Raw genomic sequence first — 20,513 nt, 5'->3', positions numbered from 1 at the left:
TTTCATAATGAGCTAGTATGCGATGCACACTAGCTCATTATGCCTTTGTCTTAACAAGTTTTTTTTTTCTCCTTTTTTTTTTTTTTTTTTTTAGGGTTTAAAGTCATAAAGTTATGGCTGACTTGTGTAAAGAGACATTTCTGTTCCCATTGTGCGACTCTCACACTGCATTCTACAATGACATCACAACGGCTGGCAGAAGTCACATGCTATGTCAGGCACATGGGGAATGTCAGGTGATAAAACTCATTTGAGAATCCTTCAGGTCTTGTTGGGTGGGTCTTGAGATTTGAACACTGACCTCTGTGTGCGGCACCATCAGCTGAGAGATTCCGGAGAGTCTCTGATGATCACATGGAAGCTCATGACTCGGAGCTTTACATCTCACTGACCAGAAATGTCTTTATTCCTCAGAACCTCAGAAAAAAGGGAAATGCCGAGAGAGACAAATGTCACATAGACCATGAAACCAACTCCTTCCAAAGCAGGCTATGTGATGGAGCTCACATGGGAAAGTGCTAACAACTACTGATTACAGAAAGCAAATAAAGTGGAACTTACTGACCCCCTATTGATTCCCCTCTATCAGGCCCATCTTACCGAATATGCACGCTGGGCAGTTGCCCTGGGGCCCCACTTGCCGAGGGCCCGCCCAGCCCCAGCCAAGCATTAGTCCCGATTCCCGTGTGCATCACGCCACCGAACTTAGCAGGTGGCAAGTGCCTGTCGGCCCTGCGCTGCTGTCAGGCCACTGAGGCCATGGAGGGGGAGCCCACAAGTGCAGGAATGCCCGTCCACCCCCATGGTAACAGGAACACACAGGACAGTGGAGTCTGACTCCCGTCCATGTGTGTGTTCACCGGACCCAGCCGCCGAACTTGGAAGCTGTCATTAGCTTGGCACTGCTGTACCAATAAATATATCGTTAACAATAATTTGCATTTTTATTCTCGTGGGTGATTGTGTAGGCGGGGCCTCAATGCACTGCATTGTCCGGGGCCCTTTAATGCCCTTAAGATGGCACTCCCCTCTAAACCCCCCCGCCCCCCAGTATTCTGGGTTAAATTCAAAATATGCAGTCACCTGCCTGGCAGATCCAGCATTGTCCTGCATCGATCCACCGTTCAGGTGTCCAGAGCCCCCATCCTGGTCCTCTTCAACCCTCCGGAAAAAAAAAAAAAAATTGAAGAAAATTGTACTGTGATGGTAGTGGGGGAATATGCGGGGAAAGAGGGCATAGAGCCAAAGTACATAATGTACCCTAAAGGTTGAAGGGGATCTTCACAGCATCTGGGCACCAAAACCCACTTCTGAACTGGAAGGATTTACCCCCCCTTAATGACCAAGCCATTTTTTTTGCGATTCGGCACTGCGTTAATTTATTGGACAATTGCGCGGTCGTGCGACGCTGTACCGAAATAAAATTGATTTCCTTTTCTCCCCACAAATAGAGCTTTCTTTTGGTGGTATTTGATCACCTGTGCGATTTTTAGATTTTGCGCTATAAACAAAAAAAAAAAAAAAGCGACAATTCTGAAAGAAAAAACAAAAAAAAAACAAAACAATATTTTTCACATTCTGCTATAGAACATTCCCAAAAAAAAAAAAATAATAATAATAATAATTATATATATATATATATATATATTTTTTTTTTTTTTCATTATTTTAGGCCAATTTGTATTCTGCTACATATTTTTGGTTTTTGGTGAAAAAAAAAAAAATAGCAATATAAGCAATATATTTTGATTGGCTTGCGCAAACGTTATCACTTCTACAAACTAGGGGAAAGATTTGTCTTTTTTTTTTTTTTTTACTAGTAATGGCGGCGATCTGGGATTTTTATCGGGACTACGACATTGCGGCGGACAGATCGGACCCCTAACTGACATTTTTGACACTTTTGGGGGTACCAGTGACATTACTTCAGTAATCAGTGCTATACATATGCACTGTTACTGTAATAATGACACTGGCAGGGAAGGGGTTAACCCTGTGGGTGATCAAAGGGTTAAATGTGTACCTAGGGGCGCGTTTCGAACTGTATGGAGGCATGGCATGTGAAATGATCACAGAGACCTGTGTTCCTATATAGAAGGATCACAGGCACTCTGTGGTCATTCCAGAGAGAAGAACGGTCAGCTGTGTTTACAACAGCCGACCGTCCTTCTCTCTCAGCAGGGAACGATCGCGGGTGTCAGGCGGCAATCGGATCCGCCTGCCCAGCACATCAAGTCCCCACTGACGAGCGGGGGCGGGACGCGCTCGCCCCCTAGCTGCAGGCGCGTGACTGACGTATACCTACCTCGGTTTGCGCAGGAGCAGCTGCCTGCCGCAGTGTAAAAAATATGCACTAATTATTTTATTTGTAATGGAACTGTAAAGCATTGCACCCACGATCAGCAGGTGTAATGCCAAGATCCTGCAGACTGTCTGTGTATCTGTCTGGTTGTACCTCTGATACAGGCAGTTATATGGTATTTATTGGAGATAGAACTACAAGCTGGCAGCCACAAAGGCTGTTGGGACTTGTAGTTTTCCCATTTACAAAACACTGTGAATGGATGACGCAGGCAGGCGGAGCCCCCGCGTTTTTGCAGATTGTGACAGCTAGCGAGGAGGAGAAGATCCCCCGCTAGCTGTCAGAATCAGTGCACTGCATTGTGGTGTGGGGGGCCAGCACATCTGTAATATGTTACAAAAGATGAACTTTACTTCATTTTCAATATTCAAAGCAAACTCCCCCATCCATGTCTCCATGTTTTATTTTGTTGAGAAATCAGTTTGAAAAACAACCCCCTAGCATTTCGGTTCATGGCCATGGAGTATAGACAAATGATTCATGCAGCATTTACTTCCTGGAATTCATATGCCCTTAACTCAGGCATGCAGGCAGGAGGGTGTGCTTAGCTGAGAAAAAAAAACGTTCTCCCTTCCTGAAGACTCCTGGGATGTAGGACATTTACCTATGCAAGAAACCGGGAAGTAACTGAAGAAGTGCTGAGTAAATATGTATGGAAGTGATTTTTATAATCATCAAGCACCTGCTGCACCTGCAGGGTTCTAATGAGAAAAGTGTCCCTTTAGACAGGATTTGCCTTTGGGAATATCTCACCAGAAATGCCATTTTTGTTGCAGGGGATGCCGGAAATCTGACTTGTATCTTAGTGCCGGGTTCTGGGAAAATTGGTGAGCCAATCACACAAGTGGTCAGTATACATTCTGTGTACAGAACAGCTCCAGGCAGCCATATTGCATTTTCAGAAAATTACACCCCTGCAGATTGAAAAGGAAAGGTCATTTTTACCCACTTGCCACCCGCCTGCCGTCAAATGACGGCAAAGAGGTGCGGCTCTCATTCTGTCATATGACGGCGTCCAGTTAAGGCACAATCGCGGGTTCACTGTGTTCCTGCGACACGGTGCGACCCCGATCTCAGCAAAGAGCCAAGGCTGCGGCTCTTTAACTATGTGATCGGCTGAGTCCAATCACAGCCAATCACATGTAAACAAGGAAGTGCTGTTTATCGGCTTTTCCTCTCTCGCACTGACAGAGTGTAAGGTGAGGAGAGCGAATAGGCGGCATCTCCTCACAGGGAATGCATGTAAAGGTAATCAGGGCACTGATTACAATGCAGCCCCAACAGTGCCGTCAGTCTGTGCCAATCAGTGCTACCTTTCAGTGCCCATCAGTTCAGCCAATCAGTGCCCATCAGTATTGCCCAACAGGGGCCGCCCCACCAACGCCCAACAGGGGCCGCCCCATCAACGCCCATCAGTGCAGCCCCACCAGCGCCCATCAGTGCAGCCCCACCAGCGCCCATCAGTGCAGCCCCACCAGCGCCCAACAGTGCAGCCCCACCAGCGCCCAACAGTGCAGCCTCACAACAGTGCAGCCTCACCAGCGCACATCTGTGCCGCCCCACCAGCGCACATCTGTGCCGCCCCACCAGCGCACATCAGTGCCGCCTCACCAGCGCACATCAGTGCAGCCTCACCAGCGCACATCAGTGCAGCCTCACCAGCGCACATCAGTGCAGCCTCACCAGCGCACATCAGTGAAGGATAAAAAATGACTTTTTTACATTTTCTGACAAACTAAGAAAAACTTTTTTTTTCTTCAAGTGTAAGGTGAGGAGAGCGAATAGGGGGCATCTCCTCACAGGGAATGCATGTAAAGGTAATCAGGGCACTGATTACAATGCAGCCCCAACAGTGCCGCCAGTCGATGCCAATCAGTTCAGCCAATCAGTTCCCATCAGTGCTGCCTTTCAGTGCCCATCAGTTCCCATCAGTGCTGCCTTTCAGTGCCCATCAGTTCCCATCAGTGCTGCCTTTCAGTGCCCATCAGTTCCCATCAGTGCTGCCTTTCAGTGCCCATCAGTGCTGCCTTTCAGTGCCCATCAGTGCTGCCTTTCAGTGCCCATCAGTGCTGCCTTTCAGTGCCCATCAGTATTGCCCAACAGGGGCCGCCCCACCAGCGCAGCCTCACCTGCGCCCAACAGCGCAGCCTCACCTGCGCCCAGCAGCGCAGCCTCACCTGCGCCCAGCAGCGCAGCCTCACCAGCACACATCAGCGCAGCCCCACCAGCACACATCAGCGCAGCCCCACCAGCACACATCAGCGCAGCCCCACCAGCACACATCAGCGCAGCCCCACCAGCACACATCAGCGCAGCCCCACCAGCACACATCAGCGCAGCCTCACCAGCGCCCAACACTGCAGCCTCACCAGCACACATCAGTGCAGCCCCACCAGCACACATCAGTGCAGCCCCACCAGCACACATCAGTGCAGCCTCACCAGCACACATCAGTGCAGCCTCACCAGCACACATCAGTGCAGCCTCACCAGCACACATCAGTGCAGCCTCACCAGCACACATCAGTGCAGCCTCACCAGCACACATCAGTGCAGCCTCACCAGCACACATCAGTGAAGGATAAAAAATGACTTTTTTTACAACATTTTCAGACAAACTAAGAAAAACCTTTTTTTTCTTCGAGATTTTTGGCTTTTTTTCATTTTTTTTTGCAAAAAATAAAAAACCCAGTGGCGATTAAATACGACCAAAAGAAAGCTCTATTTGTGTGAAGAAAATTATAAAAAAATCTATTTGGATACAGCGTAGTATGACCACGCCAACTGTCATTCAAAGTATAACAGCGCTGAATGCTGAAAATTGGCCTGGACAGGAAGGGGGGTAAAAGTGCTCGGTATTAAAGTAGTTAATAACATTCAATTACAATATGACTTGTGTCGCAATTGTATACCCTATATTTTTTATTTTTTTTATTTGCCACAAAAGTGGAGTTATCCTTTAAGTCAGTAGGGTGACCGTGTTTGCTTTGCTTTAAGCGGATTCCCAGAAGAAATTTGAACCCTTTTGTGACGCTCTCCAAAGAGAACTCAGCTAAACCCATGATTCACTCACTTGGCTCGGATATAAAATGTATCCACAAAAGATCTAAACAAGCTGAAAGTGGCCAAAAGATCATTATAATACAGGAAGAGCCGACGAGAAGGGGCCGCCCCGGCCCACCGCCCCAGGCCCAACACCCCGGCCCACTACCTGGCGTCCTCCGCTCTCTGCATACTTGCTGCCATTAGGCAGGTTGGGAAAGGAATGATGTGGCCCCTGGCTGTGTTCTCTGTACAGCTCCCTGCCTTTCATGTGTACAGGCCGTACCTTCCCGTACAAGAGAACATGTTTACACAATCAGAGAGTTCTGCTCAGCCTCCGATCCTGGAATCCGGCTCCGTCCCGGCACAATCTTCTCCACAAGGAAAGGCAGCCATGGGATCCAATCTATAGAATGGAACGGGGACTTTAAAGGGAACCTGTCACCAACTTTAAAAAAAATACTGGATAAAAAAAAAAATAATAAAAAAAAAAAAAAAAAAAATCAAATTATTTAACCACTTTAGCTCCGGAAGATTTTACCCCCTTCACCACTTAAGGACCAGACCTATTTCTGATACGTTGTTTATAAGTTAAAATCAGTTTTTTTTGCTAGAAAATTTGTTTGAACCCCCAAACATTATTATATATTACACACATATTATATATATATATATATATATATATATATATATATATATATATATATATATATATATATATTTTTTTTTTTAGCAAAGACTAAAATGGCAGTCATTGTAATATTTTTTGTCACACGGTATTTGCGCAGCGGTCTTTCAAACGCAACTTTTTTTTAAAAAATAAATAAATTTCACTGAATTAAAAAAAAAAAAAAAAAAAAACCTAAACAGTAAAGTTAGCCCAATTTTTTTGTATATTGTTGGTATATTGTGAATGATGATGTCACTCCAAGTAAATAAATACTTAACATGTTGTGGTTTAAAATTGCGCACACTCGTGGAATGGCAACAAAACTACGGTACTTAAAAATCTCCATAGGCGACATTTAAAAAATCTTTAACGGTTACCAGTTTAGACTTACAGAGGAGGTTTCTGCTAGAATTATTGCTCTCGCTCTTGTGATCATGGCGATGCCTCACATGTGTGATTTGAAAACCGTTTACAGTCGCGGGCACGACTTACGTATGCGTTTTTCTTGGTGCGTGAACTCACGGCGACAGGGGCACTTTAAAAAAAATGTTTTTTGCCATTTTATTTTTTAACAAAAAAAATCATCTGATCACTTTTATTGCTGTCACAAGGAATGTAAACATCCTTTGTGACAGTAATAGGCAGTGACAGGTACTCTTTATGGAGGGATCGGGGGTCTAAAAGACCCCAAACCCCTCCTCTGCACTTCAATGTATTCAAAATGCCAAAATCTGCATTTTTTAATACGGACACTTTTTTTTAATTCAGCACCGTAGGCAGCCAAGCAAACGGGAAGTGACGTTGTCCTGTTGCCTCCAAGTTACCTGATCAGAGACCCGATTGAAACCGAATCCAGCTTCGTTCGGGACTCCAACCAGCCGGTGGACATGCCGGCTGGTTGTTCAGGTCTCCTGGTGGGACGGGAGACCCGGGCAGAGCCGCGGAAGGTGTGGGGGGGGGGGGGGGATAATTAGGATGACGATGTCCCCTCCTGCTTACTGGGATAATGGCCGAGCAGCTGCTGAGCCGCATCGGTGATCTCCAGAAAGCCGACCGCCGGCTCTAAAAAAAATGGTAACAGGGTGAGGGCATCATCCCGGTACAATCACAGGCACGTCGGTTTGCGGGAAGTGGTTAATGACCAGGCCATTTTTTGCGATACAGGACTGCATTGTTTAACCACTTCTGGACCGGAAGGATTTGTCCCCTTAATGACCAGGCCATTTTTTGCGATTCGGCACTGCGTTACTTTAACTGACAATTGCGCGGTAGTTCGACAAATAAAATGGAGATCTTTTTTTCCCCCCACAAATAAAGATTTCTTTTGGTGGTATTTGATCACCTGTGCGATTTTTATTTTTTGCGCTATAAACAAAAAAAGAGCGACAATTCTGAAAAAAAAAAACACTATTTTTTACTTTCTGCTATATAACATTCCCAATAAAAAAAAAAAATTTAAAAATCAAATTTTTTCATAATTTTAGGCCAATTTGTATTCTGCTACATATTTTACGTAAAAAAAAAAAAAAGAAAAAAAAAAAAAAAAAAAAAAAATCGCAATAAGTGTATTTTGATTGGTTTGCGCAGAAGTTATTGCATCTACAAACTAGGGGAAAGATTTATGTGATTTCTATTTATTTGTTTATTTTTTTTTTTTCTAGCAATGGCGGTGTTCTGCGATTTTTAGTGGGACTGCGACATTGCGGCGGACAGATCGGCCCACTAACTGACATTTTTGACACTTTGGGGGACCAGTGACATTACTACAGTAATCAGTGCTAAAAATATGCATTGTTAGGGCTCTTTCACACAGGCGGACTGTTCAGATCCGCCTGTCCGTTTTTTTGGCCGATCTGAACGGTCCCCCCATGCATTTCTATGGGGCATCAGATGTCAGCGGAGACATGTCCTCTGACATCCGATCCGATCCGTCAAATCTGGACAGATGGAAACCCTATTTTTCATCAGTCCAGCGGATCGGATCGGATGGCATCGGATGAGAACGGACCGACTGTCTGTTCCCATCCGATTCCCCCATAGAGATGTATGGGGACCTGACAGCTGTGTCACCGCACACAGCGCAGAGAACAGCTGTCATCCTGCTCAGTGGGGGATGGATCCCCTGCTGAGATAAACGGAGGGGCTGTGTGAAAGGGGCCTTACTGTAATAATGACACTGGCAGGGGAGGGGTAAACACCAGGGACGATCAAAGGGTTAAATGTATGCCTAGGGGGTGTTTTCTTACCTGGGCGGGGATGCGCTTTTGGAATCAACACAGAGACCTGTGTTCCTAAATAGCAGGAACACAGGAGCTCTGTGTTGATAGCAGAGAGAACAACGGTCTGCCGTGTTTACAATGGCAAACCGCCGTTCTCTCTCCATGGGGAGCGATCGTGGGTGCCCGGCGCCAATCGTGGCCCCGGGACCCGAAGATCAGCTTCCCCACTGGTGAATGAGGGGGCGCGTGCACACCCGGTCGCTCCCGCGAACCGCCATACGGGTACAGCGATTTGCGGGAACCTGCCGACCTGCTGCCGCATATCTGCGGCGGCTGGTCGGCAACTGGTAATGTATACTCTCCAGGGTTTAAAAGAAAAAAAAAAAAAGAATTTGTGCGACCTAAAAAGTTGTGCGATTTTGCTGTTATTTTGACACATCAGTCGGACAAAAGTAGTGCAGGGACTACTTTGAAGTCTCTGCGACTTAAAATCGCACAGAAATGCACGGTACTCATTGGAAATCATGGGGTATGATGTGTCATGCGACTTGGCAGTCCCAAGTCACAGGACAAGTCGCACAAGTGTGAAAGGGGCCTTCAAGAGGAAGTAAACCCTCCTCTGCAACTTGTACCTATAGGTAAGCCTATATTAAGGCTTACCTATAGGTACTGTAAATATCTCCTAATCATGTACCGTTTAGGAGATATTTTTCATTACATGCAGCCAGTGACGTCACTGGCGCATGCGCTCTGAAGGAACGGCCGCTGGTGCAGTTCCTTCAGAGCCCTGTGCCGTAACCGTCGGCTCCCAAGCGCATGCGCGGAAGTGACGTCACCGCGGCTCCAGCCAATCAGATGGCCGGATGCCGCAATCCCGGAAGAAGGGTGACAGAACATGTCACCCATGAGAGAGGTGAGCGGTCGGCACTTCGGGGCTTCGTTCTTAGGTATTTCATAATGAGCTAGTATGCGATGCATACTAGCTCATTAAGTGTTTTTCTTTCAGGTGTTCGTTTAAAAAAAAAAAAAATCTGAGGTTTACAACCTCTTTAATGGTATTTTGTTTCAAAACCACAATAAAATTCTTGTAAAAGAAAGTCCCAAATTTTGGGTTGTCCCCAGAAAAGTAATGGGGGGGGGGGGGGATCTTTCAATGTGGACACTCTGGAGGTCTCCAAGGATGTTCCTTAGATTTGCAGGGATTTTCTCATTTCCTGTTTTCGCTATGGATCAGGAAGTGAATGAATTTACCCCCCAATGGAACACAGATGGCAAAAAATCATATGCCAGGGGTTATAACCCTCCCTCTCTCTATCCATCCAAAAAAAATAAAAATAAAAAAATAAAAATAAAAAAATAAAAAGATTTTGCCTATAGTTTTACTTTAATGCATTCCTTGGTCTCTACCCCATAAAACTACACACAGTAAAATTCAGAAAAAAATGCCATCCAGCTCCTTCAAAATTTCTTGTCACTCAAACGAAAATCATCACCAGTTTGCCCCCTGTAATTATTAGAGAATACAACAAACATTCTAAAAATGGAAATTTGCAACTAAAATACTACTGGTTGAACTGTCAACTTTATTGCAACTGCTCCCCCTCCCCCCACGTGGTGCACCTTTGTTCTATAATAAGGCTTTTTTGGAGACCCGGGGCTATAGGCTGCAGGTCAGCCCAGATCTGATTAGAGCTGTGAAAATCCTTTAATTCTGGCTCATTATTTTCAGATCAAACAAAAGCCACAAAAGGCCGGTGACACCCAAACACAGTGTGACCGGCTTATCACCTCCCCTGAGATAGGAAATCCCCTCCAGTGTCCGGACCCATCATGGCAGACAACGCTATTCACAAATCCATCCAAAGATTTAGGGCTCATCCACACGGGACGTCTTTACAGCTGCTGTTCCGGGGGCCTCTAAACGCCCTTCCATGTTATCCTGTGTGTCCATGCACATCGGTTCGCAGATCGCAGTGCAAACTGTGAATTCGGACAGGAATCGGATCGCATTGGGTGTTCTGATTCCAGCGCGGGAATAAAAAAGTTCCTGCAGAATTTTTATGCAAATGCAATGCAAATTCAGCCATACAAACTGTATGGCTGAATTCACATTGTACAGACATCGCATGTAATCTCCACAACAATGCAGTGCGAATCACATGCGATGTCTGTGTTCACAAGGCTGACTGCGGCCTTGGAATCGTGCAACTTGGAAGACATCTGTGCAGCTTCATGCTCAGACGTCTATGCAGGTCGCACCCGAAAACCCGAAATTGCTAAAAGTAGAGCAGGAACTACTTTTTCAAATCGATGCGGAACCGCAGCGTCGGTGGTCGCACTGATCTGAACCGTGCGATTGCCAGCAATAGGCTGCAACTTGTCATGCGAATCGACCTGTAAAAATCGCATGACAAGCCGCTCCAATGTGAACGGGGCTAATACTGCTTTAAGCCTGTAGGACAAGAATTGAAGGGAGATCATCTGAACCCAAGTGATAGAAGACTGGAGTTCTAAACAGGAACAAACACCAACTCTGGAGAGACTCTGTGGGTACAAGGGGGCATCCACATATCTGGTTGGGTACAAGGGGGCATCCACATATCTGGTTGGGTACAAGGGGGCACCCACATATCTGGTTGGGTACAAAGGGCCCCCACATATCTGGTTGGGTACAAAGAGCACACATCTGTTTGGGTACAAGGGGCACCCACATATCTGGTTGGGTACAAGGGGCACCCACATATGTGGTTGGGTACAAGGGTCGCCCACATATCTTGTTGGGTACAAGGGGCGCCCACATATCTGGTCGGGTACAAGGGGCACCCACATATCTGGTCGGGTACAAGGGGCACCCACATATCTGGTTGGGTACAAGGGGCACCAACATATCTGGTTTAGGCAGCACAGCCGGGGCAGAATAGGTGGTGAAAGAAGAGAGAAGAAATGTTTTATGGAATTTTTAAAAAAAACTATGAAATTTACATCTGACGGTTATGATTAAACTGCCCAAAAATATTGCTTCTTTTTAATCAACGCCGCACCTGACACATTATAGAGAGCACCCCGAAAATCTCATCTCAGGGATGTACGGACTCTGCATGGACTCTACACACCCCAAAAAGGATGCTCAGGCCCTCCTTATATTCTTCCCCCAGATCCCATGAATATAACATACATTATACAATTTTCTTCTACAATTTCCTATAGGCTTCGTTCACATATTGGTGTCCAGCACGATTCCCATCTCTTCCAATGGCACTCTAAACGTGATGAGATTTTGCCGCATTTGTCCCCTGACGAAGCGCTGTATAATCACGCAAACAGAATCGAAGGATGCCTGTCGCCCCAAAAGAAGTTCTATTTTTTTTTTTTCTTCAGCGACAGGAGTCCCTCCTTTCTGTTTGCGCGGTTTTACTGCGATTCGTCGGGCAACAATCATGGCAAAATCGCCCTGCATTTGGGGTGCCATTGGAAGTGACGGGAATTGGGCGGGCATCCTGCGTTTTGCTGTGATTCGGAAATGGGGGCAGAATGGTCGCAATTCCGCCCGCGACTTGGGATGCCAATATGTGAATGGAGCCTTAGATCTACCTTCTACTACGTAGGCAAGGGCCTGCCTGATTGCATACAAATAGGAAGTGTTTAGGTTTGTCCTCATATTATACGGTTTTGGTAAATCTAAGGCCCCTTTCACATGAATGATCCGATTCGATTGGCCTGTCAGTTTTTCAGGTAGACCTGATTGGATGCTCCATGCACCCCTATGGGGCAGCGGATGTCAGTGGAGACATGTCCGCTGACACCAGCTACCATCCGATCCAATCCTGTCCGTGAAATCCAGGTGGATGGAAACATTATTTTCCATCCGTCTGGCCGGATCGGATGGGATCAGATGAGAACAGACAAGCGGTCCGTTCTCATCCGATTCCCCCATAGAGGACAATGGGGATCTGACAGCTCCGTCTCCGCACACAGAGCGCGGAGGTGGAGCTGTCATCCGCCTGCTCAGCGGGGATCAGCGGATCAATCCCCCACTGAGAAAAACGGAGTCCGTGTGAAAGGACCCTACAGGAAAATTGTACATGGAATTTGTATAATGGATGGGGAGGAAGAGGCAATCTTCTCCAGTACAGTGCCCCCCACTAAGGGGAAATAAAGACTGGCGTGTGACCCCCCGGTCTGGTTCTCCAGTAGAGGTCCCAGTATACCAAGGAGGAGCTCAGATGGGTTCTGGGGACTCTTCTCTTCTGCTTGGTATAGTAATGGGAGTAGGCACAATGTATCATTATTATTGTCATTATTGTATATTATTATTAAGGAAAAACAAAGTTCAGTTTATAAACAATGTCAGAAAATCAGGAATCACCAACAACAAATACATCCACATCATAGATTGGGTACATGCAAAGAATGCATTCTATAACATCCAGGGGGAGGGGGGGGGGCTTCTGTAAAATAGGAAATTACTGGGGGACATACTGTAGCTGCCCCATGACTTGCTGTAAGTTTTTTTCGGTCAGAGCGCTGACCGGGAGCTGGTTGGCTCGTCCGACAAGAGCCAGCCGAGGGGGGGGGGGGGGGGGGGGTCGGTGTTGGGACTGTAAATCAAACTGAAATGCACTGCCTCCTCAACAACCCCGGTGGGGGGGGGGGGGGGGATTTTGCTGCCCCTAAAAGAATACCAGCACAGGGTGTAGAGGGCAATCATACCGCCCCAGTGAGGTGGTGAATGGGGACGGGACGGGGGGGGGGGGGGGGGGATTGCACAGCCTCTACAACAACCCCAGTAGAAAGAAGGGGGAGGGGATTTTGCTGCCACCACAACTACCCCATTGGGGCATTGGGGTGGAGGTGTCAATTTTACTGCCCCCTACAACTACCCCAGTGAAGGCAAAGATGGCACTGCCCCTTTAATAACCCAGTGGGTGGGGGGAAAGGGGGAAATTGCACTACTCCTACCCCAGTGGAAATGGAAATTACACTTCCTCATACCTAAACCAGTGGGTAGGGGGAAGGTACACTACTCCTACAACTGCCTCCGTTGTAGGGGGGTTACTTCCCCCACAGCTACCCCAGCAGGATAAAGGGAGCCCTACAACTACCCCAGTGCAAGGGGACATTGCACCTCCCCATAATTAAACCTATGGACTGGGGGGGGGGGGGGAGATTGCACTACTCCTACAACTACCCCAGGGCAAGGGGACATCGCACTTCCCCACAACTAAACCAATGGACTGGGTACACCGCCCATGTATTAATACATTTGGGGTGCACACCCTGATCAAAGAGGCTGTGTACACCTATGGGTAGGGGGCAGATTGCACTGCTTCTACAACTACCCCAGTGGAAGCGGGGATTGCACAGCCCCATTAATAACCCAGTGGGTGGGGGAGAGGGGGTAGGCTGTCCTCTACCCTACTGACACCGTCCTCTGCCCCACTGACACCGTCCTCTGCCCCACTGACACCGTCCTCTGCCCCACTGACACCGTCCTCTGCCCCACTGACACCGTCCTCTGCCCCACTGACACCCTCCACTGACACACTCCTCTGCCCCACTGACACCCTCCACTGCCCCACTGACACCCTCCTCTGCCCCACTGACACCCTCCTCTGCCCCACTGACACCCTCCTCTGCCCCACTGACACCCTCCTCTGCCCCACTGACACCCTCCACTGCCCCACTGACACCCTCCACTGCCCCACTGACACCCTCCACTGCCCCACTGACACCCTCCACTGCCCCACTGACACCCTCCTCTGCCCCACTGACACCCTCCACTGCCCCACTGACACCCTCCACTGCCCCACTGACACCCTCCACTGCCCCACTGACACCCTCCTCTGCCCCACTGACACCCTCCACTGCCCCACTGACACCCTCCACTGCCCCACTGACACCCTCCACTGCCCCACTGAAACCCTCCACTGCCCCACTGACACCCTCCACTGCCCCACTGACACCCTCCACTGCCCCACTGACACCCTCCACTGCCCCACTGACACACTCCTCTGCCCCACTGACACACTCCTCTGCCCCACTGACACCCTCCTCTGCCCCACTGACACCCTCCTCTGCCCCACTGACACCCTCCTCTGCCCCACTGACACCCTCCACTGCCCCACTGACACCCTCCACTGCCCCACTAATGCCCTCTACTGCCCCACTGACACCGCCCATTTTAAAAAAAATTTGGGGTGCACACCCTAATGCAATAAGCTGTGCACACCTATGGTGGTGGGGGGCGGTGGTGGGGGGGGGGGTATGGGCAGATTGCACTACTCCTATGACTACCCCAGTGGAAGCGGAGATTGCACAGCCCATTAATAATGTGGTGGGGGGATTGCACAACTCCTTAACTACCCCAATGGGGTTGAAAGATTTAGTTGTCCAGACCCACTGACAATTGTCTGGAGGGTTGAGCAGCCCTTGATGCCTTTTGTTATATACCCCCCCCCCCCATGCCCTGTATGGTGACTTACCGTCTGTGGGGGGGTCCCGATCATCATCTCCAGGTAGTACCCCCTGCCAGAGTCCCCCTCCAGGTTGTTGACCATAGTCATGAAGTTGATCCTCCCGCTGGGGTCGGAGGCCAGGGCCAGCCCCATGATATCCTTGGCAGTGGTGGTGGACACAGGCTGGGGCTGGCTGACCAATGCAGGGGAGATCCGGAGAGGGAAGGAGAATTTGGTCCGGGCCCCTCCCAGCACTGCCAGCAGCAGGGTGAGGGTGTGCAGAGCCCCCCTCATTGTCCACTGTCCGCTATACACTCCGCATGACTGCCCGGCACACAGCGCCCGGAGATCGCCTCTGTACCCCCCTCCTGGGGATAGAACAACGGATATGGCGGGGAGGAGTCTGCAACAAACTTCTACAACTTGTCACAAAGTTACCAACTCCTAGGAGCAACTCAGAGAGGTGTGTGTGCGCCCTCTCATGGAGGATTATGTGTACTGCAGGGCGCTGCATAGCGCAGCTTCATAACACCGCATAGCACCGCATAGCAAATCTTTTCATGCTTTGCACGTAAAAGCATTTTTTTTTTGGGCAAGAAAATTACTTTAAACCCCACAAACAATTCTTTATTTACTTAAAGTGAATGCCCTAGAGAATAAAATAGTGGCAGTTACAATTTTTTAAGTATTTTAACAACTGTTTATTAAACACATTTTTTTAGGGAAAAATGCAATACAAAATGAGTGCAACAAACACAATATTTTTTTTAGAAAAAATATCCACTTGACCTCTAGAAGATTTACGCCCCCCCCATGACCAGGCCATATTTTGCGATACGACACTGCGTTACTTTAACCACTTAAGCCCCGGAAGATTTTACCCCCTTCCTGACCAGAGCCTATTTTGTGATTCGGCACTGCGTGACTTTAACTGACAATTGCGCGGTCGTGCGACGCTGTACCTAAACAAATTTGATGTCCTTTTTTTCCCACAAACAGAGCTTTCTTTTGGTGGTATTTGATCACCTGTGCGATTTTTTGATCATGCCCTATAAACAAAAAAAGAGCGTCAATTTTGCAAAAATAACAATATTTTTCACATTTTTTCATATGAAATTCCCCAAAAAAATGTAAAAATCTAAATTTTTTAACATTTTCGGCCAATTTGTTTCATGCTACATATGTTTGGTAAAAAAAAATTCACAAAAAGCGTATTTTGATTGGTTTGCGCAAAAGTTATTGCGTTTATTAACAAAGGGAAAGATTTTTGTCATTTTTGGTGTTTTTTTTTTTTTAACGAGTAATGGCGGCGATCTGCAATTTCTTTTTGCGGGACTGCGACATTGCGGCGGACAGATCGGACCCTTGACTGACATTTTTGGGGTTACCAGTGACATTACTGCAGTAATCAGTGCTATTCATATGCACTGTTACTGTAAAAATGACACTGGCAGGGAAGGGGTTAACTGTATTGGAGAGGGAGGGGTTAAGTGTGTCCTAGGGGCGTGTTTCTAACTGTGATTGGACATGGCTACTGGTGTAAGAACAGAGATCAACGGTCCTACATAGTAGAACCGTCTGATCTCCATTTTTACACAGGGGAGAATATTGGCTATTGGCTCACAAGCCGGTGACAGGCTAGTGACGTACCGGTACGTCACTTTGCCTGGCCAGGGCTGACCGCCGCAGTATATGTACTTGCGGTGGTCGCAAAGTGGTTAACTGACAATTATGCGGTCATGCAACACTGTAATTGATGTAATCCCCCCACCCACAAATAGAGCTTTCTTTTGCTGATATTTTATCACCACTGGGATTTTTTTTTTTTTTTACGCTATAAACAAAAAACTACCAACAATTTTGAGAATTTTTTTTTTTTTTTTTACTTTCTGCTCTATAACATATAACATCCAATAAAAACATTTTAGAAATCGAATTTCTTCATAAATTTAGGCCAATATTTATTATACAACATATTTATGGTTTCAATAAGCATATAATGATTGGTTTGCACAAAAGTTTTGGCATCTAAGTATGGGATATATACTGGAATTACTATTTTTTTTATACCAGTAATAACATCGATCAGTTATTTATTGCGTCAGACAATCGGACACTAACTGACACTTTGTGGGTACCAGCAGGGCCGGGACAAGGGGTGGGTAGGAGGGACACTGTGGTTTTATGTGAGGTAGGGGGGCACCATAAGCAGATTGGGGGAGAAAATTTGTGTTGGGAGGGGGAATCTGGTGGGTGGTAGGTGGTAAAAATTGTTCTAGGTGGGGAAATTTGGGAAGGTGTGCTAGGAGAGTGGATTTGGGGGGATTTGTGTTGGAGGGGGGGATAGGTGAAGAGGATTTGTGCTAGGAAAGGGGGGGGGGGTTGTGCTAGAACAGGTAATATGGTAGGGAGGGAGGATTTGTGCTAAGATCGGAAATTTTTATTTTTGGAGGGGGGGGGGGGGGTTTAAGCTAGTAGGGATGATTGGGGTGTATTTGTGCTAGGCGGGGAGGATTTGGAATGGGGGAGAGGATTTGTGCTCAGAGGGGAAATTTGAGGGGTAGAGGATTTGTGCTAGGAGGGGGAAGTATTTATTTATTTATTTTTTTGGGGGGGGGGGGGGTTGTGCTAAGGGCATATGGGGAGAGAGAGGATTTAAGCTGGGGGTGTGGGGGCAAAGATTTGTGCCAGGAGAGGGGATTTCAACAGGGGTATGGATTTATTCTGGGAGGAAGGGGGATTTATGCTTAGGGGGAGCATGCAAATTAGTGCTCGATTTTTTTTGGGGGGAGGGATTTTTCCTGACACATAATCATACATCTTGGGTGGGGGAGGGGAGCAGTATGGCACGTTTGCCCTGGGCTCTAGATGAGCTTGTCCAGGCACTGGGAACCAGTGACACTAACACAGTGATCAGTGCTAAAAATATGACACTGACTGGCAAGAGGTTAAACATCTAGGGCAATCAAAGGGTTAAATATGTGCATAACCAGTGTTTTTGTGTACAAAACTAAATGTGGAAAAAGTGAAGCACTGTGAATACTTTCCGGATGCACTGTAGTTAAAGCCTATGGACAATATACAGTACAAGAGAACATCAGAGACTACAGACGTGAAACACAGGAGATGGCCAAAGACTGCAAACATGATACAAGACATGGTCAGAGACTGTGAGTATGATACAAGACATGGTCAGAGACTGTGAGTATGATACAAGACATGGTCAGAGACTGTGAGTATGATACAAGTGATGGTCAGAGACTGTGAATATGATACAAGACATGGTCAGAGACTGTGAGTTTGATACAAGACATGGTCAAAAACTGTGAGTATGATACAAGTGATGGTCAGAGACTGTGAGTATGATACAAGACATGGTCAGAGACTGTGAGTATGATACAAGTGATGGTCAGAGACTGTGAGTATGATACAAGTGATGGTCAGAGACTGTGAGTATGATACAAGTGATGGTCAGAGACTGTGAGTATGATACAAGTGATGGTCAGAGACTGTGAGTATGATACAAGTGATAGTCAGAGACTGTGAGTATGATACAAGTGATGGTCAGAGACTGTGAGTATGATACAAGACATGGTCAGAGACTGTGAGTATGATACAAGACATGGTCAGAGACTATGAGTATGATACAAGACATGGTCAGAGACTGTGAGTATGATACAAGTGATGGTCAGAGACTGTGAGTATGATACAAGTGATGGTCAGAGACTGTGAGTATGATACAAGTGATGGTCAGAGACTGTGAGTATGATACAAGTGATGGTCAGAGACTGTGAGTATGATACAAGTGATGGTCAGAGACTGTGAGTATGATACAAGTGATGGTCAGAGACTGCAGAAGTTATAGCATCTACAAACTATGGGATACATTTTTGGACTTTTTTTTTTTCTTTATTGTTTTTACTGGTAATGGCGGCGATCAGCGATCTTTAGTAGGACTGTGACATTGCGGCAAACAAATCTGACACTTTTTGGGGACCAGTGACAGCAATACATTGATCAGCGGTAAAAAAAAAATGCACTGTTACTGTATAAATTACACTGGCAGGGAAGGGGTTATCATCAGGGGCAATCAAAGGGTTAGGTGTGCTCCTAGGGAGTGCTTTCTAACTGTACTGGGAGTGGATGTACTAGAGGAAAAGAGAGAGCTTAGCTGAAACACAAGATCACTCTTTTCCTCCCTGACAGAACAGCCGTCTGCCTTGTTTACATACGTTCTGTCATTCTGCTGATTGCCTCCCGTTGTGTCCAATTACGGTGGGAGCAGCGCGCGCACGCGCCCCCGAAAACCTGCCGCAGTATATATGGGGCAGGCAGTCGAAAGTGGTTAGCGCAGGCTTACCACCTGGGGCAGACTGGCAACTTTCGGCCCAGGGGGCAAGTATACACCAGAAGCCAACGGTGCAGCGACTCGGCCCCCTCCCACTCTCCCTGTTCCCATTCTCCTCCTGACGCCTATTCCAGGCTGAAGCCCTGCTCCAGGTACTCTCTACTCACCAGCTGAATCCGGGTTCCCAACCTGGCCAGCAGGGGGCAGGTAGGGGGAGCTGGGACAGCTTGGTTGGGGCTGGCCAGGGGAGGAGAGTCTCCAGTGGGGCATGGAACCGGCCTCTGCTCAGACACAGTTTAGGGCCGGTTCACACTCTTGCGTGTGCGGCGATCGCATGTAATATCGGAGCGCACTGCTCCTTCATTACATGCGATCGAATGTGCGGTGTGAATTCAGCCATACACTTTGTATGGCTGAAATTCGCACTGTACCCGCACAAAGACGAACAGGACCCTTTTTTCCAGCCGCATCAGGATCGGATCGCACAGTGGCTCACACTTGTGCGATCCGATCCTGTGCGAACTGTCAGATCGCACTGCGATATGCGATCAAACTGGGGGTGTCGTTAACATTTAATTGACACCCCCTGCGTATCGCATATGGCAGTGTGAATTGCCAGATGTGCGTTTGCGATGCGGGAACAGGCTGCGAATTCGCAGCCTTCCCGCATCGCACAAGTGTGAACCGGGGCTTACACCACCCATGCTGGGGGGGAGTCTGCCCTCTGTCCTTGTCTTTATCCAGCACTCAGTAGGTCAGCAGTGGGGACTTTTTACTTCTCTTCACCAGGACTCCTTTAGGCATGTCTGTGGCAGAAGCAGTGCAGCCTTTTTACGGGGCATCAGAGCGGCCCAGGGGGCAATTGCCCCCCTGCCCCAGTCCTCCCCTGCTTACCACAAACCAACTGTTTTCTAGGTGCTCTGTTCACACCACACGTGCGGAGGTGCATGTTGCGCAAAATTGTAGCTTTGTCATTGTGTGACATTTCAGAAAAGTAAAAAGAAAATAAAAAAGTAAAGAGTGCCATGCGTTGTAGCAAGGCGTCACACATGCCCAGTGGAAGCACGCATGTTGCACGCCCGCTGGAGTGAATGGGCCCTCTACAGTTAAACTGGATTTTATCCTGGATACAACAGCTCCCTGGAGGAAATGTAGACTCAGCTAATGCAGCTTCATGTGTAACAAAGTCATCAATCAGGACGGCCGCCTGCCAGCTGATAATTGTCTATTCTATACTTTGTTACAACTTGAATGGAACATGATATTTGTATAGCCGGGGAAAAAAAGCGACTTCCTATCTCTGATCGATGGTGTTGACAGTTGACACGTCCACGATAGTCCCCTTTCACACGATCAGGCCGATCGGGTCAGCCTGTCTGTTTTTTCAGGCGCACCTGATCGGGCCACCCATTCTACCC

The 20,513-nt window shown here is 47.5% G+C and overlaps 1 protein-coding gene across 1 annotated transcript in view; it reads right to left on the bottom strand.

Annotated features, from left to right (window-relative positions):
- BACE2 (beta-secretase 2) overlaps positions 1 to 15,131 on the bottom strand; it is a 106,318-nt gene extending 91,187 nt beyond the window's left edge. The window contains exon 1 of the mRNA XM_082245628.1: positions 14,775 to 15,131. Within this exon, the coding sequence (XP_082101754.1) occupies positions 14,775 to 15,041 (267 nt within the window). The 5' untranslated portion in view covers positions 15,042 to 15,131. The remainder of the gene's footprint in view (positions 1 to 14,774) is intronic.
- Between the last annotated feature and the right edge of the window lie 5,382 nt (positions 15,132 to 20,513).

Source organism: Pelophylax lessonae (assembly GCF_965119305.1).
Source record: "Pelophylax lessonae genome assembly, chromosome: 2".
Classification (NCBI taxonomy): domain Eukaryota; kingdom Metazoa; phylum Chordata; class Amphibia; order Anura; family Ranidae; genus Pelophylax; species Pelophylax lessonae.
The sequence above is the reverse complement of the archived record's forward strand: the minus strand, read 5'-3'. Positions and strand labels throughout refer to the sequence as shown.